General features: G+C 38.1%; 1 protein-coding gene across 8 annotated transcripts in view; it reads left to right on the forward strand.

The window, feature by feature from the left end:
* KIF13A (kinesin family member 13A) overlaps nt 1–21,515 on the forward strand; it is a 123,388-nt gene that overhangs the window by 70,951 nt on the left and 30,922 nt on the right. For all 8 annotated transcript variants that reach the window (XM_064506982.1, XM_064506983.1, XM_064506985.1 and 5 more), the window contains 9 exons: nt 210–322; nt 5,459–5,570; nt 5,942–6,154; nt 7,640–7,750; nt 8,770–8,904; nt 10,269–10,399; nt 12,142–12,228; nt 12,328–12,494; nt 18,964–19,174. In XM_064506982.1, coding sequence (XP_064363052.1) covers nt 210–322; nt 5,459–5,570; nt 5,942–6,154; nt 7,640–7,750; nt 8,770–8,904; nt 10,269–10,399; nt 12,142–12,228; nt 12,328–12,494; nt 18,964–19,174 — 1,280 coding nt within the window. The remainder of the gene's footprint in view (nt 1–209; nt 323–5,458; nt 5,571–5,941; nt 6,155–7,639; nt 7,751–8,769; nt 8,905–10,268; nt 10,400–12,141; nt 12,229–12,327; nt 12,495–18,963; nt 19,175–21,515) is intronic.

The raw sequence follows: 21,515 nt of genomic DNA on the forward strand, positions 1-21,515 counted from the left end.
TAGCTGATTCTGTTTCATTAGTGTAGAATAAAAAATAGAGTGACTCAAAGAACTGTAAAAACTGGGAATTCCTGCTTATGTGTCTAATGTTGTACTTTAGGTCACAGTATGATGAACAGCAGTGTTTTGTGGTGCTAATATCAGATCTGTTAGTGGGTTTTTTGTGTTCACGTTCTTTGCTGTTTTCCTCCCGTGTTTCGTCTGTACAGAATTCTGGAGAGAAGGTCAGCAAGGTTAGCCTGGTGGATTTGGCTGGTAGTGAGAGAGTGTCCAAAACAGGAGCTGCGGGAGAACGTCTGAAGGAAGGCAGCAACATAAACAAGTAAGGCATTGGCATATGCCAATTGCAGAGCTTAATCTTGTAAGGACGACTGTTGTTTCATTGGTCTCCTGTCTTGGTGTGTTTGTCACAAGTCAGTTCAAACAATATGCCTAGTCCAAACCAGTTAAATATGTATTTTTCAGTTGCTCTTTGCTAAACACCATGTGTTTTCTCTTCATTGAAATAGGGACCCTGATTCATACTTGACTCAGATGAGGCCTACATGAATTTTATCTGGAAAAAGTGACACCACCACTCTTTAATTAAGCATATACCTTTTGTGATTCATTTATACGCCCTGTCCTTAGGCTCATGTATTTGTCTCATCGCATGCCCAAGGAAGAATGTGAAGTTGCAGAGTTGAATGGCTTTGTTCCAACATGTATTAAAATATGTAAGAGTATAATTCACAGCTTAAAAAAAAAAAAAAAAAAAAGACTAGAATGAAGCTGTGTAAGTTTAACATTCCCTTGGGCATTTGTACTCAAGCAATGACAAGTTTCAAGGCACTTTTTTACAGCAATTACTGTGTTATTCCCCAAAAGCAAGAATTAAGTACAATATTACTATTGTCTTAAGCATACTAATTTTGCTGGGAGAAATGAGTTAAACTATAACATTACAAGCTACTGCTTTTTCAATTTAATTTTAAAATGTTACAAAACTATTTGTTATTCTAAGTTAACAATGACAGCAAAAAGTGTGTTTGAACAGCATTCATGCTAAAAATGATGTTAAGTTGCCTGTTTTTAGAGTTTGAACATGTTTGTTCTTTATAGCATAACCTCTAATTTATTATGTGTTTAATGTGTCATACTGGTAGTCAGGCTGGGAGAGTCCATGTAACACGAAATGTTATGGTTCTGGCTCGTTAATGGCAGGTACTGAACCTTTACTCTCCAGGTTTCTAGTTAAATTCAAATCAGTTTGACTAGGAACTGTATTTGTCTTATGCATAAATAAAGGTGAAACTAAATGTTTCTTTTTGATTCTTGGGGAAGAATTCAAATGCCAACTCTTACAGCAGATACTAACAAATAAAAGGTATAGCTATAGGTACAGAAAGACTTCACATTTTCTGATAGGATGCTTTATCTTTGTTAAACCTTTAGGTCATTAATGCAGTAACAGTATTTCAATGCATTTGATGATACAGGATTTGAGATGAAAGCACTGAATTTTTCTGTTGAACATATTTTAGAAGGAAAAGTAGACAGTCTATACTTTTCCCCTCAGTTAAATTCTTAGATGGTGTAAGTCTGTATTACTTCAACAATTTTTAAGCATTTTCTATTCAAAATAGCTCTTGGAACTGGTAGGGAAAAGAGAATCCTTATAGTGCTGTGCTTTAGTGTCCTTCACTATGTCTTTGTTGTTCCTTGGAGCTTTAATGAAGGCTGGCTTTTACTGGAAGCCTCAGAATTAGTGTTTGTTTTACTCTTTGGAAGAAAATGGGTAATGTGTAAGATGCACCTGACATTTCTGGAGTAATAAGGAATACTTAAGCTGTTTACCTTGCTGTGTCTGCTCCCTGACTCTTTTTTTTTTTTTTTTTTTTTTTTTTTTAATTTTAATAACCCAAGATGCTGCTTATTTATGTTAGCAAGTGCTGGATATTTTATGAGATCAAAAATGGAGTTGCTGGAATTACCTGACAAATAAATTTGCTGCTTGCGCTGTTTTATTGCCTTGAAGACGACCGTGGAATTAACATACCTGTTTCTGTATTTATAAGAAAGGGAAAACATGCACTTCAGCTGTGCATACCAAAGCTGTATAGCATGATGTTCAACCAGTGTCTGCAGGTTTCTTTGCCCTTTGTTTCTGTGTGAAAGCAGGTTGGAACTATGTTAGCATCCTTTGCAGTCCCACAGCTTTGGCAATCTTGGGACAGTGTGTTGCCAATGGGAGGTGGTGGATTGCTCTCCTGCTTATTTACTGAAGCAACCGATAGTTATGTGACTTTTATCAATGGCTCCTTAAAGTTGTAACAAAGATTACTTCTGTTTTGTCTTTGAGCTGGTGCAGAGCTCCCTTGGGTCATGAGGAAGGTGCTGGGTGTCTGCCCTCTGTATTTTTGCAGTTCCTAAGGGGCTTGCCGTAACTCATAAGAGAGCTGGATGCACTCATCGCTCCCCCAGGATGTGCTAGTTCCTGAACTGAGCCTAGAAGGCAGGTGCTTAGCAGCTCTTTGCAGGGTAATCAAAGAATTCCTAGAATACGGGAGTAGGAGGAAGCAGAATAAAAGGGCTGTCAATTAGCAGCTAGGGAGATACTTTCTGTAAACAGTCTGTAATTTTAATTCTGATTAGTAAAATCATAGCCACTGTCATTTTGATGAGAAAAGCCTTTAAAAAGGGGGGGGGGGGGGGGGAATCGCCTCCAAAGGGATTTTAGGGAAAATTTTTGTAATCAGTGTTAACAAGTAAAAATAAAGGTTCCATTTATTAAAGAGCGAGTGGAGATATTACGAAAGTAGCTTGCATGTGTGTCATTTAGGGACAGGAGTCCTCCCCTGCAGTGAGGAATCGCCGCCTCACCTTGAGTGCTGCTGAGTCAGGCCCACGCTGGGAGCATGCAAGCTCCCTGCTGCACCAGAGCAAAGGAGAGCCCCATCACACTTGAGAGACATGGAAAACAGGAAGTTTGCACGAAAGAAATGGGACTTTTGCATGGTCTGCACTCTGTAAACTCGCTCTGGTTTTCAAACTGCTTCAGTCTGTTGGGTGCTCTTGGCTTAGGCCTTTTGGTTGGTTGATTTATGTAAGCGTTACGGGTTAGGATCAACATAATGACAGGTCTCTGCATCATTTAGCATGAAGCAAAGCAGCCGTGGAATCCTATAATTATTTTCTTGCAGCTATTTCTTTTAGTGCTTTCCTTATAGTCTTTAAACAACAGCTTCGTCTTGTGCAATCTCAGGCAGAGTGCTCTGAAGGCCTGCAGTTCCGTTTTCAGTGCGTATGGTAATAATCAGTCTTAAAATAAAATCAGCATTTATAAGAAGCAGAAATATCACATCTTTTAATCCTGTGTTAATAGACGGATAACTACTCACTTATTAAAATACTGTGTCTGTGGCTAGAATTGGTGTTACAGACCTGTTGTGAAACAGTTTTCAGTGATGGACCTTTTCTAATCCCTGTTTTTTCCATCCCCCACCTCTAGTGAGAAAATGCCCTTTTTCTTCCCCTTCTCCCAGTTTTTGGCTTCTGTGTTCACATTTCCCCTCATTTCAAAAGCGAAAGGGGAATCAAAGAGGAAAACAGGGCAGGGTGCTTTTCTAACCTGGTGTTTCTTGAAGGCAGACTCCGTTGGGCCTGTGCCATCAGTGCTTTTGAGCTGTGTTGTGGGAGGTTGCTACAGAGGAGCAGTGTATAGCACCCTGCTGCTTGTTCCTCCACGATTAATGTGCTGCCGTCTTGATCTGTGGAATGGGGAGATTGGAGACAGCAACTAGTTCCCTCTCTCCCCCTCCCTCAGCCTTTCAGAAGTTGTGAGGCTTTTGTTTCTGCAGCGGGCTAGCTGTCCTTTTTGCTGTGTGAATTTTTCAGGCATGCATTGGAAATTTATCTGAAAGACAAATTTACAGAACAGAGTGCTTGCTCAGGTGATCCATATTGACTATCCTCTCCTTACATTTTTTTTCCTTTTAGTTTTCCTTCCAGGTCTAAGTTATCTTCATGCCACTTTCTGTTTCCTTCTGCTACTCAATATGGGACATCTTTCCTGACATGTAACGTTGTGGCTATTTTACCATCAGCTATCTTCCTTAATAACAAATGTTGCAGAAAATTTTTTTTATTAAACTTTATTTCATGAACCCCCAGTAGTCACAAACTGCATTAAGGCTCCTGTTAGTGTGCATACACGGCCTGTCTACTAAAAAAAGTACTACATCTTTGAAAAGAAAAATCAAAAGGATGGAGTGGAGAAGTACAATCAAAGATTTATTTGACGTTCTAATCGCAACTGTGCTAAAGGTTTCCTTGATAGTTATAAAAATTTAGCGGATAATTGAGCCTTAGCATGAGGGACCAGTATTGCTCTTGGATTTTGGCACTGTCTGTTTTAGGACCTTTAAGCATCTGTTTATTGCCTCTTTACTGGACCAGCTCGTTATCTTAAACATATTCACCTCAAGATTCCCACTGTTGTTCATAGTTTCCCCATGGCTGTATAACAGTAGGGGTATATAATACATAGATGCTTTGCAAAGACTGCTAATACATTTACAACTTCTTTTTAGGTAGAAGTGGTGCATGTTCTAAAATCAACAAGTTTTTATTCTCTTCGCTATGCTAGAGTGTCATTTGGGATGTGGCTGTCTGCTGAGCAATTTAAGACCTTCGCATGCTCTTTCTCGTGCAACATTTTGGTAACTTGGGGGCTGTTTCGTCTTTGGTTTTTTCCAAAAAGCTAGTGAAGCGCCATCTCAATTATAAGTCAACCCATTTGTCAAGGGACTTCCAAATTAGGCTCTTCTAATGAGAAGTCCTTCGCTATTGTGTGATGGCAGTTTACTTACTGCTCTGCCAGGACAGACTAGTTCTACTGGGCCATAGCTGGTTTTTTGTCTTGAGGTTACCTCCTTATGAATAGAGAATTGTTTAGTTTGTCTGTTGTTAGGGTAGTGTTCTTAAAACGTTCTTCATAGAGACGGGATGTTTTTGTTGTGCTGCCAACACTGATTCGTAATACTGTCATGAGGAAGTGTGTCCAAGATGGAAAGATTTTTAGTCTCTGAGAAATGGTAGATGTCTAATCTAAGGCAGTAACTCTCCATGTACTGAAACAGTCATCTATGCTCTTTTTAAACTTTTTAAATACCTGAATACTTTAACTTAGTCTTCCTGGGACCTGGTCTTCTTACCAGATGAGAAGAAACATTTTAGATACCTGTTTTTGTTCCAAGTACATAACTTCCATAGATATCCTTCCTGTTTAGAGCAGGATTGTGGACTAGCTGATCTCCTGCAGTCACTTTCAACTTACATTGTTCTGTGGTATTTTAAAAATTGGATGTGCATTTCTGGAGAGCACAAATTGAACTCTAGCAAACCCCCTCCTCTGCGTTTTATTAAATCCACATTTTGAATATGTGTTCAAAGCTGTTCTGCTGTGTTGCCTTTATAGATCGCTTTCGACACTGGGGTTGGTTATATCATCACTCGCTGACCAAGCAGCGGGGAAGGGGAAAAACAAGTTTGTGCCTTACAGGGACTCTGTACTCACTTGGCTTCTCAAGGTAATTAATACTCTGTTCACTCTATTCAGAAGCTGTCTGCTTAAGTGTTTGTGGAATATAGACTTTTCTTTTTTTGATAAGAAATGAACTAAGGTGCTCTCACATCTACAAGTTATTCCAAGTAAATTGGGGAGAGTGATGTAGACAGTGGTAATTCTATGTATAGTCATAACTGGTCTATTTTAAGTTAGAGAGGAATTCAAGCCGGTGGAGATGGTTGGAAATGTTTATGGATCATATTTGGATGTAAACTAACCAGCGTATTTCAGTATCTAAATAGTAAGCTTTGTATTTTAAATGTCTTTATCCTGTAATTATAAAATGTCTTTATAGCTCTTAATCCTTCAACTTTCTGTGAATGTGTCCTACAGGACAACTTGGGAGGAAACAGCCAAACTGCTATGATAGCCACGATTAGTCCAGCAGCAGACAATTATGAAGAAACGCTCTCTACTCTAAGATATGCAGACAGAGCAAAGAGGATAGTTAATCATGCTGTGGTGAATGAAGATCCAAATGCCAGAGTCATCAGAGAATTACGTGAAGAAGTTGAAAAACTGAAAGAACAGCTCTCGCAAGCTGAGGTAACTATTCACAGTATGGTGTAAACTGAGTTATTTGAAGAAATGTCAGACTTTGAGAGGAAGATTAGCTTGATATTTAAGTCTTACAAAATGAGGAAAGGAACAGTATTATATTAATTTTTAAATAATTAACTTTGTTTCCTGAAATATATCCAACGTAATATTTCCTCATTTTTAATATCTTTTAAATCAGGACAGCATTGTACAGAAGTTGTATAGAATAGGCTGTTCCAGAAAAACTTTATGTCAATCATTTAATGATGCAGCACAGATAAGATCTGTAATACAACTTCGTAATATAAAGCTATTGGCAAAAGCTGCCCCCCCGCCCCCTCCCCCCTGAATTGGTGGAGTTATTTAACTGTAGGATGTCAAATGGAAATGTATGAAAAATTGTATATTTGGTATTGGACCTGAAAATACGTGGAATGTTTCTGTCCTTTATGTTTGTGAAAATCAGTTAAGAATGGACAGAACCGCAACACTGAAACCATCGGCAGTATGCTTTATGGCTAGACAGTTAACGTTGTGATTTCTGCTAATCTTAGGTATACCCTCGTTGTAGGGTAAAGTATTAGAGTAGGAGTACTTTTGATGATGATCGGGGAAATTAGCCATTGCACCGTAGGACAGTATTTTTTTATATTTTCAGGCAAAACACAGAATATTGGTCCAAAAAAAAAAAAAAAGAAAATAAAACTGAAGTACATCTCAGTGTAAATATGTGTGGTGCTTAGACTTGACATTCATGTAAGGAATAGTGTCCCTTATATAAACAGTTCCTTACAGGCTGAAATGTGAAAGTCTGCCTTAGAAAGGACCCATTCCTTTTTTTTCCTGATTAAGAATCTATATTTGTACTCTGATCCATATTTTGGGTCACAACATATTTTGTAATCTATCCTTAATTATTGGCAACTGCTAAGTTGGCAAATTGTGATTAAACACAGTCAATAGGAAGGTAGGAAGTTGTCCAAATTTTTGCAATTTTTTTTTTCTCTTCTCTCATCCTTTACACCTTCTGTTCAAAACAGTTATGTGAAGTTACAGGCCAGGCTGTTGAATTGTTCCTGATCATTTTCAAGCCCCTTGCTTTTGCTTCCTATTGTGAAGTGGGAAGCCTGTGTTAGCTCCAGTGCGTGCCTGCCTTTGGATGTAATCAACAATATCAGTCTAAAAGCTTTAATGAAACTTTAAGGACACTTACAAAACTGGGGTAGAATGGAAGGCTAAATATCAGGAGGAGTTGTATTTGAAAAAACTGTAAGACAACAGGCAGTGGAGTTGATCTTTACACAACTAAGACTCGAGAGTTATTAAATATTAGATATTTTATACAGACACTGAAGCCTGAGTGACCATGCCCTGACATTTCCTCAGACAATGTAGTTCCATTAGCTTCTGTGGAGATATGTACGGAGATTGTACAAGCAGCTGTGGCAAAGTGAAGAGTATCTTAACTGTTTTCCTAATTCTATCTTTTAGGCCATGAAAGCTCCAGAACTGAAGGAAAAATTGGAAGAATCGGAAAAACTAATAAAAGAGCTAACCGTCACCTGGGAAGAAAAGTTAAGGAAAACAGAAGAAATTGCACAGGTAGTTCAGAAATCTTAAGTAGGAAAGGCCAGGTAGTCATTTAAAGTAAGTCAGCTGAATTCCATGAGCTTCAGTGGACTGTGCTGTCTTCTCCACCCACTGCTTTGAATTCCTCTGGATTTTTGGCTCTTCCTCATGCTTTCCATTTTTTCACGGTCTGAGTTTCATTAGAATAAATGTAGTTCTGTCATGGATATAATTGATAAAAGCCAATATTTGGTTTTAAAACAAAACATCAAAATATATTTGGGCTGCTTTTTTGTTTATAAAACCATAATGTGATCCTGAACATGTTTTCCGTCAAGTCACTACAAAATGAACAATTTCAAAAGGATCAGAATTTCAGGCAGTTGTTTACACTTTCTATTGCTTTTAATGTCATCTTAATCACAGGAAGAAATTGTGCACATGTATTCACTAGTGATAGCTTAATATTATTTTCTTAAAATAAGATTTTTAGGGCTTCAGTTTACTCTTCTGTTGTTTTTACCATCTATAGCTTGGAAAATGAGTATTGTTGGTTTCCCTTTCTAGTCCTAGTGTTCCAGAAGTATGTTTTGGTGTAACAACTATAAAAAAACAAACAAATAAACCATACGGTCTCCCCCAAAACCACTCTTCTGTGGCATGCGTTTCCCCAAATTATCTATGAATATGCTCATCTTTGTAATCATTGCACATACTGAGAGCAGCTTTTAATTGACGCGTAGGTTCAAAGCCACATTCTGTTATTTATGAATAGCTCTAATAAAATTGATAGGGCTACTTGCATAAGTAAGCACCATTTTGGATGAGTAAGTGTTTGAGGTTTAGGTTTATTTTCAGTGTATAAAAATATAACAATTGGCCATTGACCATTATCTTAGGTTCTTTTCTTGTGTCTAATGTGCGATGTTATTCCTGGTAGCAATGTACAAAATGTGTGTTAATCTTCAGCTTTAGTTACTCTTCTTTCATTTACTTGGTGTACTTGTCTCTACATATTGCAGCAGGCAAGATTAACCTATTTTTGTTTGCAGGAGAGGCAAAGACAGCTAGAGAGCATGGGAATATCACTAGAGTCTTCAGGTATCAAGGTTGGGGATGACAAGTGTTATCTGGTAAACCTGAACGCGGACCCTGCACTCAATGAACTTTTGGTTTATTATTTAAAGGTAAGAATGCAAACAGGATTTCGATGTAGAATGGAAAAACACTTGTTTTTTGATTTCAGTTTGTGGCTAAATTCGTAATTCAGAGTGTATTTAGATTTTTAAGACTATTTGCAGCCACATAAAATGGGCCTGCTTCTATTGCTTGAGCTTGCAGTCTCTCTTGCAATTAAGCTTGCTGGTTTCCTGATTGATCTCCTGATTACACTGGGAGAAGTAGTGCTCAAGGTGTGCCAGTGTTCAGATTAATTCCAGCTCTTCCAGCCAGGAATGGACTAGGACTCCCTTTTTGGGTTAAGCAGTTTTGCTCCTTAATTTAAGGGCTTTGTATAAGACGCTGCTTTCTGTTAGTGAACTGAGGAATGTCTGAAATATTCAATCAGTTAAGCGGAGGGGAATATGTTTAGTAGTAATCAGTAAGAATAAACATAGTCCATAATGAAGGAGAAATAAGTTTAAAAAAAAACAAACAAAAAACCCTCTGTTAAAAATGTACAGACATAGGTTTCCCGAGTGCCACTAGCTTCCGTACCATTCAGTTTAGCATAGTCTTCATTTCAGAGTGAAATAGTGTCAAATACAAACCTAACAAAGCCAGCTAAGTAGGCAATATTTTGGAAATGTAAGCTTCTTGTCAACAGGATAGGAAAGACTATGCTGTCCATTTTATAGCCAGTTTTCTGTTTTAGTGACAGAGCTTGGGCTTCTATATTTGAACAGCAGCAAACAAAGTATAGCTTCTGTAATAACAGTAAGGTAAAGCATTTCAGCAGGACTTACAGTATGGCTTCAAATTATGTGGAGATCAGTATACTCAGTTGAGTTCCTATATAGCTATCTTCTGAAAGAGCAGCCAACTCTGTGCACCCTGTTTCACTATCCATGTTGTCCTGTCATATGGCTGTAAGACATGGCTGGTTTTCTTCACTGTATGCATTACTTCATATATATATATGTGTGTGTGTGTGCTTACATATATATACATTTTTATATACATATAGAAATCTATTATATATGTGCGTAGACACAAATATTTATATAATATATGTGTGTGTACACACATTTATATATACATGCACATGCATGCAACTATAGTTTGGGAATATTTTTAAATCAGAATTTGTGTGTCAGCCACTTTATTTTTGCTTTATTTAAAACTATATTGAGATGAAATACAGTGCAGAAGAGTAGTTTGTGTGACCTTTACAGTCTTCATATCTGCTGTGGCACTGTTTCTGCTGTGTAGAAGTGTCTAGCAAAGGATCATGGCATGTGGATTTTTGCAGTCTCAGTGCTTCAGCTAATATTGTCTTAGTTGTATAAACAGAGGTAGTTTGCTTGTCTCTTAGTAATGGCTTCTTTTCTAGGATCACACAAGAGTTGGTGCAGATACCTCTCAGGATATACAGCTCTTTGGTATAGGAATCCAACCAGACCACTGTGAGATTGATATTGCTTTAGATGGAGAAGTTACACTGACCCCGAAAGAAAATGCAAGGTAAGGAAGATCAGCAACCACTTATCCTGTGAAGGGTTTGCTTTTCATTGCCAGATGACTTGTGTGCATTTTTATTTTACAAAGTCAGAAATGTTTTACATTCTGATCAATTAGTAGCTTCAAAATAGATGACCTAGATACTTAGAAATGAAATTCAGAGATAGAACTGAGATTTACACACACACACATGCACGCATGCACACCACCCTGTATTATAAAGGACTGTCAGTGCTTTGGCTCAGAATAAACCAACATAAAAAGGTACTCAGTAGGAGTGAGGGACGATTGCCTGTGTGTGTCTTAGGTAGTAAACAGGATGACTGAGATGCTGCTGCTATCCCAACCTCTGTGGTGGGATAGTAGGCTGCATTTTGATGGGGGAGGATAAATTCTGCCTCTGAGTAGTTTCTGTTGCAAAGGTCAATGCTTTGTGAGAAAAGAGGCAGTTTAAAGATCTACAATTATTGTTGTGTCTGGTAAATGAGATGAGAATCCAAGTTTCTTGTTTTGTTTCTGCCTCAGTATTTTAATTACTTTTCATTTTGGGGGCATTGTGGCTTCTTGGATGGAGTTTTTAAAATGCCTCTGTTACTTCATCTCCGAAGGCATGTGATAAGCTGTACCTTTGTCCTAACTAATGGTCTTACTGCTTGAGTGAACTAATCTATAGAAGTATGAGAAACAAAGGTTTGAGGAACACCTTTTTATTTTTTTAAGACTCTTCTACTCTGCATTCAGTAAATTACCTCTTAGAGATAATTTACATCTTTCTTCTGCAGCCTACAGTGCAAAATTTCAAACAGATGGGATTCAGACTTGTGGTGATAGAGTTACAGTACTGGAAATTAGTCATTTCGACTGGAAAGAACAAAGACATATGTCAGTGGAAAAAATGTATAATAATATATTTTGTTTTACTTGTGCCTGTTCTGCAGTGCTTATGTAGGTGTTCTTAAGCTTAGAGTCAACAAATTCAGCTACCAGAATTTCAGTGCAAAAATATCTGGTTTTAAATCAAATGCTTACATGTTTATGTTGACTTGAGAGTGCTGAATTCAGAACATTGCATCTGAAAAGGCATTTTTCATTTTACTTAAGGGTGTTTTTCCCTTTAAAATACAATGTTCTGCTGTATGACTCATACATGCAAAAGTCAAACAGCTCCATTTTTCCCATTTTATGAATGCAACTTAAATACAAAGAAACCTAGATGCAAATACTATGTCCCAGATGTTCACAAAAGTAGAGCTTTGTTAGTAACAGAGGCTGTTTGCTGAAAGAATGAGACTTCAGTGTAAGGGTCTTTACTTATGCTTGAATGCATTGTATGTTAGCAATATGTTCTACAAATGTATGCTGACTAGCCTGTATCTTGGCGATCTTTGTCAGCAGGATTTGCATGCAACTAAGTTTACAGAGTGTTTATAAGAAACAGGCTGTGACCCAGTTTGTGAAATGGCCATTAAAAAAAGATACGCAGCTAATATGGCAGCCTGGTCTGTATGTTTAGTGAAGAGTTGGAGTAGCCAAAGCTGGAGGGGAAAGGCTTTTTGTGTTTAGTTATGACAGGAGAAAGCACTCTGGTAATTTTCCCATTTATTCTTTAATGAGAATCTAGTTGGCTTGTGTGTCATATGAAAAAAAATCGCTGTGTGTAGATGAGGGAAACAGATGAGATCTTGTAGTTACTTTTCAACCTTTTATTTTCAGGATTTCACCAAAGTTTTACTTTTTTCTTTTAGGTCCTGTGTAAATGGTGCACTAGTACGTTCTGTCACTCAGTTATGGCATGGAGATAGAATATTATGGGGAAACAACCACTTTTTTAGGTAACGGTTTATATTTATTTCCCAGGCTCTTTACTTACAGCCTATTTTCCCTTCCACCTGCATAAACTTTTTAGGAACTAAATTTTAATTCTTGCACAGAATCAATCTACCGAAGAGGAAACGAAGAGACTGGCTGAAAGACTTTGAGAAAGATGCTCCATTAGGGGAGCATGATCTGGATGCAGCTAGTGAAGCTTCTTCGGAACCAGACTACAATTATGAATTTGCACAAATGGAAGTTATTATGAAGACGCTGAATAGTAACGGTAAGGGAACTGCTAGATTGGAGTCCAAAGGCTCTTTCGGATCATCTTACAAATCCTGCATGGAACTTGATTTCTAGGCACAGCAAGTGGTCCACTTACTCCAGTGCCCTCTGTGTTTCCAGAAAAAGATATTTTACAGAAACAGTGTTATGTGTGAATATAAAATAAGCTGTACAAGAAGTAAGAAGAAAATTCACGTAGGCAACTAATAGTTACTTTATATGCTGATGCACAAGTTTATATTTGTACATCTGCTGTCCTTTACAGCGGAGCTGAGTTGAAAACATATGCATGTCTAATCATAGTCGAAGTCCTGCTAAGCCCTCATCTTTGCAAGGTACTGCAGACAAAAGAACGCTTTAGCTATGGCTCAGTTCGGTTCATTCTTCTTTTTGCACCAAATATTACTGACACAATTTTAACCTTATCAGAAAGACACTGTAACCAAAGCAAGCCTATAGTCAAAAATGTCAGCTAGCATGATTTTAACTTGTGATAACTTTCAATACTTTATTTAATCTTTATTTGTTAAAGTCTATTGTGATGCCTTTTTTGGACAATTGTACCAGGCAATAAAATAATATGGTATTTCATGGCTTCCAGAAACCAAATCATAGTTCATCTGTTATAATATGGTATGAAGATATAATGAAAAACCTAGTGGAGTACTGAATGCTTTGTACAGGTTTTTTAAATACACAAAGTTTGAGAGGAAAATATCTTGGTTTTTGTCATTGCTCAAGAAAACACAGTAGATGGTGTTTCATTGCTTTCTGTTCTCCTTTCTTCATATCTCCCTAGCATTTTCATTGTTTGCTGTGTTTTAGTTGTTGAAATACAGTATTTACTGTTTTCTTGTTCTCTTACACTTCTTCTTTCTCTGTTTTGCTGTTGAGTATAGCATAATGGTTTTGTGCATGTTTGATTCTCTAGCAATAGTTTGCTGTTTTTTACAGTCTGATTTTGATTTAATGGAGGTTGCTTGTGTGAGTGAGAGTACAGGGTCAGTCTGTTTAAACTGACATGAAAAACTGTTTGATAATAGAAATATTCTCATTATGGTTCACTCATACCAGGAGACGAATTTCAGATGAATCTGCCATCCTGGTGGTCCTCAGTGTTGTCATCTCTCATGAAGATTCTGTTGCCTGTCTTAAGGCCTCAAACCATCCCATATCTGTGCCAAAGCTGGGACAAAGGTTTTGAACTTGATTGGCTCATGCATGAGACTGCTGGAGTAATTTGAAAGCATTAACTGATGCTTGATCTGCTTGTCACTAACTAGAGATGTGAACAAACTGTAGCAGTCTACAATGAATCAGTATTGTGTGAATGGAGGGGCACACTTTCTGATTTTCATGTGTTATTACCTAGATGTTGGAAGTGATGCTTCAAAACATTTTAAGCATCTTTATATTTTAGTTCAGTAGGCTTTTTTGCTTGTGATCAGGCCTATTTGTGTGTGGACCTTGCTTTTTCATTAGATATTTCCTCCCTAATGCACAGCAGATGTTTGCTGTCATACATGTTGTACAGTTCCAAAGGAGTTGTAAAACAATTATTCTGCTTCCTCTCTCTTCCCCTCTCTCCTGCACAGATATTGTTCAACTAAGTTGGAGTAATGAGTGCTAATAAAACCCTGACAAAACAAGTAATAACTATGGTCTTTGATTCCAAGGTTTCTTACATAGCTTGATAACACAGATTCTGTTCTCAAAGGCAAATCTAAAATACGTTTTTTCTGAGACACTCTCAGATTGTTGGATAGGAAATGACATAAGTATAACTTAGTCTTTTCATTATTTAACATAAAGTGGGTCTGTCTCAATGCCATTTATTTAGTCTTCCTTAAACTGAAAAATAAATGAGGGGAAGGCAGAAGAAATAATACACAAGAACGCTTGCTAAAAGTACTTGAAGACAGTTGGTTCTATCATCCATCTTCTCTGGAGAAACCCCAGGAAAAGAAAAGAAAAGGTATTTTTAAAATTGGAAAGATAGTTATTTATAAAGATATGTGGGTTTTGAGGTAGCCTGAAGCAAGACTTGTTTTGTTTTTGTTTTTTCCTTGATGTAGTTGAGAACAGTAACTCTCTTCAGATAACCACCCTGCCTTCCCCTGAAACAAACACACTAGAATTTATAGCATGCAAACACTATAACAGTGTAATGCATTACATCTGTCTCTAGAAAAGCTCCTAGGAAAATGTGGGACTTTGAAGATAGCTATAAACAAACCACTCACGTTCCCCTGCCCCCCGCCCCATTCAACACACTCACTTTCATTGTGAGATTCTGTTAGATCAACTTGGTACCACAAATTTGTGATGCTGGTCAAAAAAGGAATGCATCAAAGAGTTAACTTTATTCCTATATGGATTTCAGGGTTTAAGTAAAGGATTTGGTAAGGTTACATGGCCTCCCAGTTAAGCAAACAAACAAATTAAAAGAAGTTACAGCTCAGGTGGGAATTTTGCTGCAATTTAGCAAAGCGGCACATACTGTATGCTTCTCCTAGCTTGCCTGGAAAAGTGCACATACATGAATATCTTAAAGATTTTATTCAGCATTGTTGTTATTAAATTAATCCACTTGATTCACGACAGTAGTCAAATTGTAGTAAGGTAATGAAATACTAGTCACCCATTGAAAAAGTAAAGTCTTTTAGTTAAATGTTAATATTCTAACATTTTGCAAGCAATTCACTGCATACTGGTCTTGTCAAGGCTGGTTGAATTCTTCCTGCATAAATGTTTAAAGAATGGGGACGTTTAATATTGTACTGAATTTACTGTATATTTGGCAAACACTAGGTACAATCACCCCCAGTTTGACTTTGCATGAGGGATCCTAAATTGTGGGAGAGAGTGCTTAAATCTCACTTAAACACTATTTTCAGCTCTGAATTGTGAAAATTTCATTGTTTATAGCTTTCTCTTGTAATTAGAGGATTCATAATTTACACCATTTTTTGCTTTTCCACTGTGAAAGGTTTGGGTTCTTCTGTTGAATCTCCTTTTAAAGTTAAATTGTAGACTTCTTTTGTAAGTATGAATTTGAATTGTATTGAAATGCAAATGCCTGATATGGCATAACATCTCTGTGCTTTTTTTTCCAAGTAGTAGTGACTTTGCTTTTTCTAACTTGAAAAAGAGTAGGTTTTTGCATCTTGTGCCAGATGTTTTCCATAGTATAATCTGATTCTGTGGTGTGGATATGATCCTGTAAATCTAGGTGGCTGAAAAGTTCACTTTGATTAAGGAATTCAGAATCACAGAATAGCTGAGGTTAGAAAAGACCTCTGGAGATCATATAGTCCAACCCCCCTGCTCAAAGCAAGGTCACCTGCAGCAGGTTGCTCAGGGCTCTGCCCAGTGAGGTTCAAATGTTTCCAAGGACAGAGACTCCACAGCTTCACGGGGCAATCTGTGCTGATACTTGACCACCCTCTCTCTTTTTTTTTTTTAAGTTGTGGTTTTTTTAAGTTTTTTTTTTTTTTAAGTTTTTTGTATTTAAGTAGAATTTCCTATGTCTGTCTGTCTGACCATTGCCTCTTGTGCTGTCACTGGGCATCCCTGGGAAGAGTCCGGCTCCATTTTCTTTACTCCCCCCATCAGGTATCTGTATACACTGATAAGATCCCCTTGAGCTTTCTCTTCCCCAGGCTGAGCAGTCCCGGCTCTCTCACCCTCTCCTTGTATCACAGATGCTCCAGTCCCTTAACCATCTTCAGGGCTCTTCAGTGGCTCAGCTCCAGTAGGACCCTGTCTCTGGAGCCAGCACTGGACCCAGCACTCCCAGTGGGTCTCACCAGGGCTGAGCAGAGGGGAAGGATCACCTCCCTCCACCTGCCGGCAAGGCTCTGCCTAACGCAGCCACAGAGGCTTCTCTCTGCCGGGGCCTGTTGCTGCCTCCTGGTCAGCTCGGTGTCCCCCAGGGCCTTCCCTGCCAAGCTGCTCTGCAGCCGGTCGGCCCCAGCAGGTGCTGGTGCAGGGGGCTGTTCCCCCCCAGGGGCAGGGCTTGGCCTTTCCCTGGGCTGAACTTCAGGAGGTTCCTCTCTGCCCTTTTCTCCCGCTTCTGCCAGTTTTGTATCCTCTGCAAACTTGCTGAGGGTGCACTCTGCCCCATCACCCAGGTCATTAATGAAGGTGTTAAACTGCTCCTGGCCATTGGGACTGGTCTTTGAGCAGTTTAGGAAACTCTTGTTTCAGTGACTCAGCCTTAAATTCATTTCCTGTGTTTCCAAACACATTAGAGAGCTTTAATTTCTTCCGTGTCTGTTCTCCATCTTCTGCTTAATATCTGATTTCTTAACCATTCTTACACATAATTAAAACTGTTTAGGGCATGATGTAGTAAAATGTATACACCTGCAGGTAATTGTAGTATTATCTGTATAAGTTAGGAGGATGCTGATGCTACAGATCAACATTAATACCTTGCTTGGTACACTAGAATATTAGAACTTGGTTCAGTCAACTGTTTTTGTCATGCTGCATGTTTAGAAGCTAAAAATAGCTAACCATCTTTCTGAGAATGCCGTGTTCTCAAAAGTAGCATTTGTGGTTATTTTAAGACTCTGTTCTGGATCACGTAGTGTTTTGCAATTTGGTTGCTATTTATACTTACCAATTTTTAACTTTGCACTTTGTAATTGCCATAATGGTGGTATTTTACAATGCTTTTGTGTGAAGCCAGTGATTTCTTCCACTGACAGGGATAGGGCCACACTAGCAACTTGTAGTAATGTTTATTTTCTGCTAAAAATAAAGATGTACTTTACACTAATCTTAATACTTAAAAAAAAAAAAAAAAATTGAGGCAAATACAAATCAACTGTAATAACAGAACCCTGGAGACCATGTTTCCTTCTCTGGCATTTGTAATAAGAATTATTTGTTTATAAAGTCACTTGCCTAAATATCCAGGTCAAAATCACAAATAGTGGCTTAAATTATCTTCAGCAATATCAGTCTGAATAGTTTTAGTACTAAGTTGTTATGCATTACTGAATACAGTAGTACAGTTATGGTGACCATCATACATTACCATGGATGAACACCCTTCAGAGTCTTTCATATGAATTAACATTTAGTGCTGTAGTAACTCAGCTTTTGTTTCATGCAGCATCGTAGTATCCGGAAAACTTGTACAAAATCTTACTAGGAGTGGTTTTTGGTAGTCAAGGCAAGATGATTCATAACTAAATCATGCTGGGGTTTTTTTGTTTGTTTGTTTGTTTTTCCATTTTTGGGTTTTTTTTTTTTTTTTTGAGAAACCTATCTTATTTCAGAAATGAAGGTATAATTTGAATCTAGGTTGATTTTTCTTTTTTTTTCCCTTCTTCCTTTCCTTCTTCCGTTACCTTGAAGGACTGGCATCCTTCAAAGTCACAGCAGCGCTTTTCTTTTTCCTTTTTTTTCTATTTGCAAAATGGAAGAGGTACCACAAACATCTCATCATATTAAAGCTGAAGTTTTACATTTGAAAATCCTGAATGGACCCAGAGCTGCCATATTACTTTCTCTGATAGTCTGTCACTCCAGCTGTGGGACTGGCTCCTTTCTCTTCCCCTCCTGATGCACATTCAGCAATCTGTTAGGGGACACACTGTCATTCAGAAGTACCCATCTAGGCCTGTGCTCTTACACGCTTCTTGTTCTTTACTGTATTTAGGTTTTTAGATGTACATGCATGAAGCAGATGTATACTGGCAGTATATAAAAGTAGCTTATTACATTGAATTGCTCTTTCAGAGGCACAGTTTAGTATTGTACCTAAACCAGAAATATACCAAGTAAAGCTTCTTTAATTTGAAAGCAGTTAACTGTAGCTGACTGACACAAGCCATTTGTGTTTCAGGCTTTAGGATCCAACTGGATAGTTGCTGTGGGTGGTAGTGAGATGAAATGTGGTTTGTAATACTAAATGCAGAAGTCCCCTCCAGGATGTACTCTGCTTCTGTATTTTGAAGTGTGTTGGCCCAATGCCCTGTCTGACCAGATTTAGACAATTTGTCTCTGTTTTCATCTGCTGCACTCCATCATGTTTCATTCTCTGCCAAAATGGAGAAAGTAGATTGCTTTTTCCTTCCTTAAATCAATTCCTTCTCTGGTTAATATCATCTTCCTTTGTGTTTTGCTTTGTTTCTTTATTTTCTTCTTATTAATTTATCTCCTTTTCCATCTATTCTTTCTTACTGGGATTCTGCAACATACTGTGAATTCACAAATACTGAAGTTTGCAGCTGGAGTGAGTGTCAGTTATTGCTCTATCCTTTCTGCATGCCTTATTCTTTCTTGTTTGTATTTATTTATTTTGGCTTTCAGACTGTGAGTTTTCAAAGGCAGTGGCCATCCTATGTCTGGAAAGAGCTTGGGTTATCTTGATTGCTGTTGTCATATAAATAATGAAAGCATTTGTTCTGTAGTGCTGAAATGGCATTTTCTCACTTTTTGGTGGTTTTCAGACCCAGTGCAAAATGTGGTCCAAATCTTGGAGAAACAGTACTTGGAAGAGAAGCGGAGTGCTCTTGAAGAGCAGCGACTGATGTATGAACGTGAGTTGGAGCAGCTACGGCAGCAGCTCTCTCCAGAAAGGCAGCATCAGCATGGCAGTGATAGACTCTCCTACACTGCTCAGACTGCACAGCAGAAAGTAAACCTCTGGACAGAAGAGAGGTGAGAATACTGGAGTTAAAACAAATGAATGAATAAGAACTACAAAGGGTGGGATTTAAGAGAGAGATCCAGGTCGATCCATCTGTCAGAAACTGTCAATATTTTTTTTTTTTTTGGTAGCATTAAACTGCAGTACAAGATCTGCCTTCTCTGGAGTGCAAGCATTTCATTTAGGATTAAGTTCTGACCTGTGAAATGTGTACAAGGTCTTCCAGTTTGTTTGATTTAATAAACCATTGAAATAAGGATTTAGCTTTTGGTCAGTGTTACAGCATTTTTTAAAATTAATTCTTAAAATAAAAAAAATGCTATTGAAATGTTTCAGCACTTATAGGTTAAGTAAGTTTTGGGAAGAAAGGAAAGGGTAGCACAGGGACAAGTTTGTCCACGTGGGCTAAGGAGTCTACTCAGGTGTATTCTTTGTTGAGAGTATACAATGAAAAGAATATTTTGCAATCCAAAACTATAAAAAATATAGAAAATTGGAGGCCTTGAGTTTTGTATGTATGCACTTCTAAAAGTAAGCCCAGCTTCAGAGGAGGATTGCTGTAATCAAATATTGCTGAATAGTCAAATAGAATATGTTTGAGCTGCTCGGGAAGAAATGAAAGAGGAGGCTTGCTGTGAAGTGAAAAGGCAGGAGCCCCTTTGCAGAGGGGCAGCATGAGACCTGAAGGCAGCCTTGGTGAGAGATGGTTGCATGACTTGCAGGAAGAATTTAAAAAGTGGGCGAGGAAGATGTGAGCAGAATTTAAGCAGTGTGCACATGTTTGCATCTTGAAAATGAGAAACTTGTTCTTGGTATCAGTGGGGAGACAAAGATGTTAGCTTTCTGGAGATGAGTTCTAGGGTCAGCAATGTGAGATGATTCAGATTTCAGCTGCCATGTTTTGGTAAACAAACACATTCTGTCATTGGGTTTGTTCAGACAGAAGAATAACCAGATGTACCAGTAGGTTTTCTTACAGGTGTCTTTTTAGCTCTCTTTCCTGTGAATGTTTGTCTTTTAAAACAGAAGCTTCATTATTCATTCAGCTTTTTTTCTGTACATGATGACTTCAAGTGCTCCATCTTGATTACTTTTCCTTTATTCTCTGCTATAACAAATCCTTGTACAAGAAAAGTCTAAACAAAGTAAGCCAAGACTGTGTTTCAGCTTTCAAATTCAGAATGTTAGAAATAGAACAGATCTAGTCCTATACCCTGCTTGGTTTAGTGTTTGTGCAAGGTCTCGTTTTGTAATTCCTGCCAAATTTGGCCTGGAAAAAAAACAAAAACCAATCTGCTCACCCACTCACCAATGAGGACAAGAATGTTTTCCATGGCAAGTGTAGGGAAAAGTGTTGCTCTGTTTCAGCTTTAATTAAAATAATTGTTTGTTGTGTAATAGCTAAAAACAGAATCTTTATATGGTGAACTGAATGTAAAGCATTGCAGTGCTGCCGTTGTGATTTTGCAGACTGTTTTAGTGCTATGGCAGCAGAGTGAAATAAAACGTGCTCTGGTTGGAATCATTCTTGCTATTCAGAACTGCCTGGAGCACAGCGAAGCCATCTTGAAATGTTTGATAACTCACTTCAGTAGCAGAGATAAGAATTGGGTTTATTGGCAAGGGAAGGGATACCTATAAAAAGACAGAGTGGGAAGTGGTAGAAATCTTTTTGTCTGTCCTTGACTGTGAATAAGAAAACATTGCAGCTGATCAGCCTAAAGTTAACCAACCACCACAACAATTTACTGACACAAAAAATGAGAATCCAGAGTGGCATCAAGGATTGGCGTCCGGTCACCCTTGTTTTCTCAGCAGCTGCTAGAAACTACTTTGTGAGGAGCTATGCTTCAAACAACCACTTTGCCTGTGGAGTTCATGGGTGAAAACTTCACTCTATATCTGTTGAATTATCAGAAGACTGCTTGCTGCATTGTTTTTATTAAAAAAAAAAAAAAAAAAAGCCATTTGTAGTGGTTAGTAAGGTGTCTGGTAATGTTTCTGTAGCACTGCCATTGGGTAAGCAGTTTTCTGGGAGAACTAATGATCAGTTTCCTGTCCTCCAGGATATCATCTTAGGCTTACCTTTTTTAGCTCTAGAAGAGGCTCAGGCTTCTGAAAAAAAAGGGAGCAAATTTTAGATCTTATTTAAGAAACCAAAATACATCTAAAGGGAATTTCTGCTTTGAGAGCATGACAACATAGTGCTGACAGGGTGTTCACCAACCAGCTGACCGGAGTGTGAGAACTACAGAAAAGGTGGGAAGATTCTGTGTGAAGAATGTGTAAAAGAGCCAAATGCCTGGACTGCAAAGAATTTAATTCATGCAGTTTGGCTGTGGGTCTGCTGCC

This window comes from Dromaius novaehollandiae, chromosome 2, assembly GCF_036370855.1.
Source record: "Dromaius novaehollandiae isolate bDroNov1 chromosome 2, bDroNov1.hap1, whole genome shotgun sequence".
Classification (NCBI taxonomy): Eukaryota; Metazoa; Chordata; class Aves; order Casuariiformes; family Dromaiidae; genus Dromaius; species Dromaius novaehollandiae.